The following is a 9,639-nucleotide window of genomic DNA, read 5'->3' as shown; positions in this document are numbered from 1 at the left end:
CATTCCCAAGACCTTGCATACACTCTCCATCCCAGTTAGCAGGTGACACAAATACCTTCCTGAAATCTACCCCAAAGCAGGCTCTTCAAAGAAACAATTTCAACACATTTATTCTATTGCAATGACACAGGAACCGACGCTGTAAAAAAAAAAAAATGTTACAACAACGACAAAAATCTGGACCAAACGGTGTCGGCTGTACTGCATTCCTCGCCGATACGCTGGACAATTTCTCCAACTCTTGTCTTTACTACAAAAAGGACTCCAACTGAAAATACACCTCGTTGCGTGTAAGCACCCGTCAGCATGCGTCACGGCGCGGTGGCGTTCAACTGCGGCGCCCAATCGGGATACGTATCCAGAGAGAACAAAGGCACGCCCCAGGTGCTGACGGCCAACACCACTGCCAGGAGGCCGATCACGTTGGCGCCCAGCCCCGCCTTCGCCTGTAGCCACGGGACGGACAGCGCCAGCTTTGGCCTCCGAAAGCAAAGTGCCATGAAACATTTGTCACGCTGCTCACCATGTCCGCCACGCTAAAGTGTCCGTAGGCGAAAACCACGGCGTTGGGAGGATTGGACGCCGGCAGCAGGAAGGAGAAGGACGTGCACAGCGTGGCCGGGATCAGCAGGGATAAGGGGTTGACGCCGATGCCTTCCGCCTGCATGGGGAATTCAGGCAAGCCAAAAGGGTTGTTGTTTTTTTTACCCCAACATCCCCAAAGTGAATTCAAAACAATTGTGTGTGTGTGTGTGCGTGTATGTGTGTGTGTGTGTGTGTGTGTGTGTGTGTGCCCACCAGCGGCGAGAGGATGGGCAGGAAGATGCTGATGGTGGTGGCGTTGCTGGCCAGTTCGGTTACCGTGGTGACGATGATGCAAGTCACGCTCATGGTAGCCAGTGGCGGGAGATCGCCCAGAGGGGACAGAAGATTCGAAATCCACTGGGACAAACCCGACTCCTACGCGCGCACAAACAAACAAACAAACAAACAAACACACAACACATTAGGTCCACCGAGATCTCATTTCATTTCATAGCATCGTTAGCAGATGGAATGAACTGCATCTTTTAGCGTCGGCGTTCCCCTCACTGATATGCAAATGAGGCTTAACGAACCTCAAACGAGTCCGACTGCTTTCGTTTGCTTACTGCCTGCTCACAGCGAGCCCGCCCCCTCCCTCCCTCCCGCCCTTCCTCTAGCGGACATCACAGGAAGTACACGGTACGCACAACAACAAGCTAGCAACGCATCGTCGATTCTCTGCAAAGACACACCTTTGTACCTTCGGCCAGGGCGAAACCTCCTCCCACCAGAAGACACACTTTCCACGGCATGGAGGCCTGGAACTCCTCCCAGGAGATCATGCTCTCTGGTGGACGGACAGTCAGCATCGGCTCCACGCTCGCTCGCTCGCACGCTCGCTCGGCTCCCATTCACACGTCTGCGCGCTCACCATATGGGCGGCTGGGTCCGTGGGCGGGCACCAGGAAGAAGAGAAGTCCCAGGACCAGAGCCACGGTGGCGTCGCTCACGTGCTCGCCGTGACTGCCAGGAGGATCAGACGAGCCGCCGTCAGCCGCGTGAAACGCCTCGGCGGCGGGCGGGCGGGCGGGCGGGGGGGGTGACTCACTCGGGAAAGGCGGCGGCCCAGCCCGGAATGAAGCCCGGCGATCTCGTCAGCCACAAGGAGACCATCAGCAAGAAGACCACCTGCGTGAAGACCTCCTGACCGCTGAGCGCACGGAGAGGCGGGCGAGCCACGTGTCAGACCACGCCATCCGGACACCCGACGTGATACCGCGCTCACCTGATGGGTCCGAGCGCTCTGTACTGGTCTCGGATGACTTTCCTGATGGCTTGTTCCCTCTCGGAGCGCTCTCCTCGGCATCGCCATAGTGAGCGAACGCTACCACGGACGACAGGTCAGTTGCTACGGCTAACGCTAAGCCCGCCCGCCCCAGTGCCACTCACTTGGAGCCGATGAAGAGCCAGCAGAGCCACGCCCACGTGAGCAGCAACACCAGCAGGCTGATGGGCAAACACAACGCCATCCAAGTGCCAAAGTTGAGGCGCTCGCATTCGGGGTAAATCCTCCGGGACGCCCGTGAAAGACAAAGCACATTTTGGAGCGGAACTCGCCACGGGCGCCACCTGGACAACTCACTGCTGCAGATACTCGGAGAAGATGAGGTTGGGCGACGTTCCCGGCAAGGTAGCGATGCCGCCGATGTTGGAGGCGTAGGCCACGCCGATGCACATGGCCTTGGCCACCATCAGGTCGCCGGGGGGCGCCGTCGGACAGGCCGCCTGCCGGCCATCATCCAAAATCGTCATTTTGGGGAAAAGTCAAACATGAAAGTCCTCCTGAAAAGCACCTGACTGACTTCTGATGATGATGAAGCTCGTTCTGGCAGTGTCTGCTCATCCCTGAGGGAAAGAAAGGAACATTTGGTTCTCCTGGATGTGCGTGCATGGAAACAAAGTAGAAACACGTCAACAATACCTCACAGCTTTGTTCTCCTCCTCAACATGGACCTCTGCATGAGACACGCACACACACACACACACGTGCAGGCAAATCTTCCCTCCTAATGAACATACAGCCACAAGGGGGCGCCGTCGCTTACCGTCCGGTCGCGGGTGACGGTCTTGGCGTCCCGGCTCGAGCGCCCCCCGGATCTGACGGAGGACGGCCTCGGCGATGGGCATCACCATGGTAACGGCCGACGTGTTGTGGATCCACATGGAGAGGAAGGCGCAGGCCGACATGAAGCCCAGCGTCAGGCGGGCCGGCTCCGCGCCCACGGCGCCCACCAGACGGAGGGCCGTCCTGCGGTTGAGCCCCCACTTCTGAATGGCGGTGGACAGGCACACCACGCCCACCAACAGCAAGTGGAAGTCCCGGAAGTACGCCGTGGCCACCTGAGCGAGCGACACGCAGCTGCTATTTCCACGGCGCTTTTTGGGCCAGCCCCAGCCGGAGCCGGAGCCGGAGCGGGAGCCGGAGCGGGAGCCGGAGGGTGACCTGCGATGACGTCATGATGCCAAACGCCGGAAAGAGGACGGCGGGAAACAAGGCGGTGATGGGCAGCGGGACGACTTCGGTGGTCCAGAAGACGGCCATCAGAAGAAGAACAAAGGCGCAGCGCGACTCCTGAAAAAACAAGAGCCAAGCATGGGAATCACATTCGCTGCAATTTGGTGCAATTGCCGCTCGTGGCCACCGGAGGACAAACTGACGACCGCATTGGGAACAAGGCCAGAGAAACCTTTGAGGTTTCTCCGCATCCCCCAACGTAGACGGCGAGCGAGCGAGCGATTGATTACCTTGGTGGCGACGAGGAGAGGAAGAGGAAGCAGCAGTGGCGGGGTCACCACGATAAAGAGCAAACGCCGATAGTTACGCAACTTGCTCCACATCCTGCGCTTGGCTTCGTCAGGAGAAGACAATGAGAGTTTGCCGCCGAGGCGTCGGTCGAGCGAGCGACGCTTTGTCTTCCCAGCCGCTTATCTTCCAGTTAAACAGTTGCCAGCCCTGGAGCCCATGACCTTTGAACAAAAATGTCTTTCAGTTTCTTCAAGTCAACGTCGGTGTTTGTTCTCCGTCAAGTCAACAATTTGCCCATCGTGTCTAATCACGTGTGAAAAATCGAGCGGGAAACCCAAAGAGGCCCGGTGGGTCGGGAGGCCGCGGTCCCGCCTGACAAAGCCCCCCACGTCAATAGCCAGCCAGCGTCAGCCGGCCATATTTCACGTCCCTGGGCGGATGGACGCTAAATAGAAACTTTGCTGTCCACACTTAACTTGTGTGGTCACGAGGTCAACTTTTATAGCAACGACCGCAAAGGTCAGATGGAAGCCGCGCGTGTGCATGCGTGCAATGAATCCCAACACAGGCTGGTTGACTTTCATGAAAATCACCTTGATCATTTTCTCCACATTCTGTGCAAGGTGTTTGTGTCTATGTCATTATGACATGAATGTTGCTATTCGTTTCATGATCTGTTCTGACTTCATTTTGTTCCCGTACTTACCTCATTTACACTCCAAGTGGCGCTACAGTAGCACATTTGAATCCTCCCAGTGACGTCAGTGAGTGAGGCGCCTTAGCATTTGGCGCCATCTAGAGACCGTTAGACTGAAATACAACAAAAACTGGCAGCAAATCTCAGTGGGAATGCATCAAACAGGGCCCACAGTTTGAAGCTAATATTTGGATATCCACATAACTGGACTGAGTGATAGAGTGGTAAAAACCTGAAAAGCCACTTGAGCTCTTCCCACCTTGATCACCTCCACCTGGAGTCATGAGAAGGACTCGGGGGAGTGCTCGCTACTGCTCCCTTTGGCCATCTGCTGCAAGTGTAAAAATAAGAAACCTGTGGCTCCCGAAGCAGGAGGCGGCACACTCCTCTGCAAATAGCAACATTTATTTGTTGAAGTATACAATTTGGGATCTCTCCACACACACAGGCACACACACGCGCACACACACACACACACACACAGACACACACACACACACTCACTCACAGTCTGCCCTGGTTAAAAACAAAAGCGTTAAAAGCTCGTCTATATTTTGGTTCATGGTTATTTGCGTTGCATAAGAGCGCGACGTCACCGTCTGTCCGCGCCGCCGAAGAGGACCCACGTCGCAAGGTTTCTTCGCCGGCGGGCGCAAGCTCGGGAATGAAATGTCGTCGGACAAAGACGAGGAAAAACAAACGCTTGTGCAAATCAACGCCCCAGTCAGTCATAAGAATACAGGAAAAAGTAGCTTTACAGTAGCATTTTGGTCTCGGCAAAGAAACACCATTTGGGGGGGAAACGGAAGAAAACGAGACACGTACAAAATAACCCGCGCTGAAACGTGCGGCCGGCCGGCTGCCCAACGATGCTGGCGGCCGCTCTCACGGAAAGACAATAATTTAAAATGGAAACCAGTCCAAATAAATACTCGCAAAAAGTTCTACCATTGGAAAAATGGCTTTTCCGCACAATTCAGTCATCCCACTCGTCATCTTCTTCAAAGTCTTCATCCTCGTCATCGTCATCCTCGTCGTCTGAAAGCATTTTTTGGGGTCAGGAAATGTTGTGGAGGACTTTTTGGGGTCTTTTGTGACAAGCCGGGCGGGCACGGTACCTGACGAGTGGATGGCTTTGCTCCTCTTCTGCATGACGTCCATGAGGGCGCCCACGATGCCCGCGGCGGCGGGCGCCGGCGGACCGGACTCCTGATGATCCGACACCTGCGGAAGGCGAGTCGTCAGTGGCGTTCGGCCGATGACACGGTCACGTAGGCGTAGTACCGTCTTGAGCTGGATGCCCTGGCGTATCTGGTCCAGCAGCGCGTCCCGCCCGCCGCTTCCGCTGCTTCCGGGCGGCGGCTCTCTGTGGTTGGGCTCCACCTTCTTCAGCTGGGCGCCGCCTCGAATCTGCTCCAGAAGCGCCGACTTCCCCACGGGGAGCGGAGAACGAGCCGCGTTGCCCCGTACCTCGTCTGGCTCCGGCGGCGGGCCCGGCGGAGGGGGCGGCGGCGGCGGCGGGGCGGGCGGGGCGGAGGAGCCCCTACCCGCCGAAGACGGCTGGGCCGGCGGGGGAGGAGGGGGTGGCGGCGCCCCTTGCGGGGAAGAGTTCGAGGGAAGCGGGTGGTGGGGGAGGCCTCCCCTGGTGGGAGGAGGGGGAGGGGCTCCCAAAGTTCCCGGCCTGGTCGGCGGTGGGGGCGGAGGGGCTGAGGCGGGGGCGCGGGAAGGGGGCGGGGGAGGCGGAGCCCCGCGACCTCCTCTGGACGGGGGCGGAGGCGGGCCGGAGCCGTGCGGGGGTGGGGGAGGAGGAGGGGGGCCACCCCGAGAGGGCGGCGGAGGCGGCGCTGCACCAAGGAGATGACAACACAAAAGAGCAAGGCAGCTTTCAATGAGGATCTCTCGCAAACTCATCCATCACTCACTCACTCACTCACTCACACTCCCTCACTCACCCTGCCTGCGGAGCTCGTTCTTGACGGCCTCCACGCCTCCTTTCTTCTCGATGAAATCGTAGATGACCTTGGAGGTTTCCCTGTCCTTCAACTGAGCCTCGGAGATGCCGCACATGTCAAAGAGGTTCTTCAGCTCGGGGTCCAAATTGTTGAGCTGAAAAGGAGGCAAATACAAAGTCACAAGGTTTTTGAGAGATGTTTACGTGTGCGACGACAACAACAAGCTATTGTTGAGTGACGTCATTGCGCAGCCACCACAACACACAACGTCTTTATTGTCTTGCGGCGCCCGCGCGTGTGTGCGTGTGTGCGCGTGCGCGTCACTCACATCAAAGCCCGTGTTTGGATCCCAGCCCACGTGACCGATGTGCCTGGAAGACAAGATGGGACAAACGCAAACAGAGTCGAGTGAAGACGCTCTTGCTAAGTGTGCCAAATGCTAGTTAGCATGCTACATGATGTGTGCCAAATGCTAGTTAGCGTTTGCAATGCATTTGCAATATAAATAAAAGCGGAAGGAAGGCGCACTGACTGGAAGTTGCTCGGCGTGCCGATGTCGGCCTTGGTCAGCTTCTTCTTCTTGATTTTGTTCTTCTTGTTCCTGCGCTGAGCCAGCACATTGTTGACCACGTGGTACTGCGAGCCCAGGGAGTTGAGCAGCCGCACGTTGTTGATCTCCGGGTTCTTGATGTCCACCGTGGCCATGTGCAGCGTGGGACCTGCGGAGGAAGACGCGCGTGACTAACTAACGCGAAAACCGTGGAGCCGCTCGGTCTCCGTGTTTTCCGAGTTTCCCTCCTCCGATTGCTGGTAATCTCCACAATGGAGCTCAGCGGCATCCTTAATCTGCATCAGATAATCCCGATCCAAATCCCTTCACCGACGCCAGCCGCTTGCGCCGAGTCTGACCACCTTTGATCTTCTCCCGGGTTGAAGCGTGCACCGTCACCAAGTGATCGACTGCACTTTTTACCAAAGTGCACCAGTTGTCTTTGCAGACAGAAGATGAATGGCTTTGAAACGGCATTTGAATGAACGAACGAACGAACGAATGAAAGAAAGAAAGAAAAGGTTCATGTTGCCCGTCGCCGTGTGCTTTGTTTGTCAACAAGTTGTCTTTGGCTCGCCGTTCACAAAGTGGCAGCTTGCGGATTAGCCGCGGCGACAGCAGGTTAGCGGGTTAGCAGGTTAGCCTGCACGCCGCGTGCCGCGCAACAGATGGAGCCACGTCCCGCCACGTTGCAGATTAACCTGACGCAAAGACGGAACCACCAGCCACATTTTCAAGCTAAGCGCTAATGTCTGATTCCTCTCAGCCCGCTCAATTTAGGGCACGTCGCGTGAAAGTGAGAAGTGGCTGCCAAAAACAAAGTGCAACGTACCATTTGTAGAGCCACCATTTTTCTCTGCAAAAAAAACATAAAAAAGCAAATGAACACAATTACCAATGGAGCCGGGTGGAAAGAAAGGAAAGAAAAACAACAAGGTGACAGATGACAAGGAGGATGAAGGTGAGGAAGAAAAAAAAGTCCTTCATTCATTCTCCCTCACTTGTGGTCGTTAAAAGAAAAGAAGAAGCAAGATGGCCGCCACCATCTTAGCAAGAAGACAGACGGGCAGAAAGTGGTCAGGCGCAGCTACTTGCCCGTCTTGCGTTGTCTTCGGTTGAGCAGCTCGTTGACGGACGCTCGGAAGCGTTTGGCTTCTTCTTCGCTGGCAAAGTTCAAACCCACCTGGTTGCTCTGACACACACACGCACATAGGAAACGTCACTGTTGTTTTATGAAACTGGACCTTTTATAGTTTCTTGTTTTGCTTCCCCTACTTTGCCACCTATTGAATGGTTTTTTTTTTTTTGAGGCTCCAACTTTCCTTTCCTCTCCAAGCATTTCAATGGCCACCCATTTTTTGGGCCTCCTCCAATTTAGCGCTAACATTATTGCTATTATTGACTTAAAGAAGACTCGTACTCACATCCCCCACAAAGGAGATGAAATAGGACCTGGCACAGCTGATGGTGAAGTTGTGGTAGAGCTCCTGCTCAAACATGGTCCTCCCCTCCTGAACGACACCACAACATCATGGGTCGAGTTTATTGACAGAAGGGCCCCGGCGGTTTGTCTCACCTTGATGTCCAAGACGCGGATGAAGTAGGAGCGCTGCGGGTTGTCCTTGACCAGACACGCCACGCCGCAACATTTCTTCAGCCAGCCGCACGTCCGATCGGCGGCGTACACCTGAACCACCGCCGAGCACAGAGTCTGCACAAAAGACAAAGGTTAACCTCACCTGGAATCTGGTGGACCGTCCAAGTGTCTCCGTCAGCTTTACAATCGTTAAACTACACGCAGAGCATTCATCTTGAGATGATTTGCAGCTTTTGACTAGAAGATCAAGACTAAGAACTCCATCGCAACTTGTCACATCGGTTACGAAAGAATTTCACTCCAAGAAATTAGGAGGAGGACTAGTCACACGCAAAAATGGACATGCGTGGTGTAAATCAAGGCAGACTTGACTGACTGCGCTTTCATGAAGTGGGAAATAACCATCGTCAGACGTGATGCGGCACATTCCAAGTGGATGCGCGGCGGGCGCATGCTTGCAGGTGCAGCCCAGACTCACCGCGCATTTCCTGCCCAGGTAGCCGAACAGACAGTCGTTCTCCTGCGGGGTCAGCAGCAGCGAGCCCACGTTGGGGACCCGGCGGGGCAGCGGCTGACTGTTCATGGCACTGGCCACGAAAAGTCGGAGGAGGGGAAAAGAAAAAAGACAAAACCAAATGGATTTACACGACGTCCGCGCAGGCTGCGGACGCTGTGGCCTCCATCAGCCGGATCATCGCCGCCGATTTGCGGCCAGGCTTGGCTGACTTTGGAGGACGGACGGACGGACGGAGGGACGGAGGGACGGCCAAGGCCCGGGCGTGTCTTCTTGAGCTACGCTCCCTTGGCAAAAACGAGCAAATTCCTCTCTTTGGTGTGGAACATGGGAAACTATCGGCGCTGCCCCGCTCGGCGTCTTTGGACGACGTAACGCAAGAGTTTCATCGTTCAAAGTGTAGCAGCCGCAGCAACGGCGGCGGCGGCAGCGGCAGCGGCGACAGCGATTCTGCCGTCCAACATGGCAACTACATGGGCTGTACCACTTGGGCGAACACAGGGAACTTCCACGACTCGTTAGAAATGTGCCCCGAGGTTTAAGAGCAAAGGGTGGACTCAAATAACTCGTAAATCATCCAAAGTACATGTGATCATTACATATTATTTTCACAATCATACGTTTTAACGATTAAATACGCTTGATTGGACGCATTGTTTTTGATTGGTTTTCACACAAAAGTGGTTTTGTCCGAGACTGCAGCTCTCTCTGCGGAGGCTAAACAGGAGAGGCGGGGCTGTCGCCATGACGTCACGCGCGCAGGCCAGATGGCCGACGCTTCGGTGCAAGTAAAAAGCCCCAAAAGTGCTAAAATATTCATGACGTATTGTTAACAACCGCTCATCGAATTAAACCGATTCAACCGGAACAAAATATGTCTCGCCGATAGGGTGTTATGTGGCGTTAAAGCGGATCAAAGCATGAATCAAGCATATACGTACAGCAAATGAAATGAAACAAACTGCATTGCGAAAAGTCAAAGGTGTCATTTTTATTCT

General features: G+C 55.2%; 2 protein-coding genes across 4 annotated transcripts; both read right to left on the bottom strand.

Annotated features, from left to right (window-relative positions):
* Positions 1–112: 112 nt before the first annotated feature.
* On the bottom strand, positions 113–4,293 carry slc13a1 (solute carrier family 13 member 1). Of its 2 annotated transcripts, none has more exons than XM_085914575.1 (14): positions 4,038–4,293; positions 3,331–3,552; positions 3,029–3,157; positions 2,507–2,925; positions 2,379–2,430; positions 2,168–2,310; positions 1,975–2,094; positions 1,811–1,909; positions 1,634–1,735; positions 1,457–1,548; positions 1,278–1,372; positions 799–960; positions 524–661; positions 113–446 (listed from the first exon to the last, which is right to left on the bottom strand). In XM_085914575.1, exons 2-14 carry the CDS (start codon positions 3,421–3,423, stop codon positions 312–314), a joined length of 1,779 nt encoding a protein of 592 aa, XP_085770701.1. In that variant the 5' UTR covers positions 3,424–3,552; positions 4,038–4,293; the 3' UTR covers positions 113–311. The 2 variants fall into 2 exon arrangements, with proteins under 2 accessions (XP_085770701.1, XP_085770702.1); XM_085914576.1 differs by having other exon boundaries at positions 301–446; positions 1,286–1,372.
* A 124-nt stretch (positions 4,294–4,417) lies between these two features.
* wasla (WASP like actin nucleation promoting factor a) lies at positions 4,418–9,358 on the bottom strand. 2 transcript variants are annotated; one of them, XM_085914577.1, is made up of 11 exons: positions 8,606–9,356; positions 8,107–8,241; positions 7,955–8,041; positions 7,626–7,722; positions 7,363–7,386; positions 6,513–6,699; positions 6,309–6,351; positions 5,981–6,134; positions 5,313–5,872; positions 5,147–5,252; positions 4,418–5,066 (listed from the first exon to the last, which is right to left on the bottom strand). In XM_085914577.1, the coding sequence occupies exons 1-11, from the start codon at positions 8,708–8,710 to the stop codon at positions 5,005–5,007; spliced, it is 1,560 nt and encodes a 519-aa protein (XP_085770703.1). In that variant the 5' UTR covers positions 8,711–9,356; the 3' UTR covers positions 4,418–5,004. The 2 variants fall into 2 exon arrangements, with proteins under 2 accessions (XP_085770703.1, XP_085770704.1); XM_085914578.1 differs by lacking the exon at positions 7,363–7,386 and having other exon boundaries at positions 8,606–9,358.
* Between the last annotated feature and the right edge of the window lie 281 nt (positions 9,359–9,639).

Source organism: Syngnathus leptorhynchus, chromosome 6 (genome assembly GCF_054491065.1).
Source record: "Syngnathus leptorhynchus isolate UIUO chromosome 6, UIUO_Slep, whole genome shotgun sequence".
Lineage (NCBI taxonomy): Eukaryota > Metazoa > Chordata > Actinopteri > Syngnathiformes > Syngnathidae > Syngnathus > Syngnathus leptorhynchus.
This window is presented reverse-complemented; position numbering and strand designations above follow the sequence as displayed.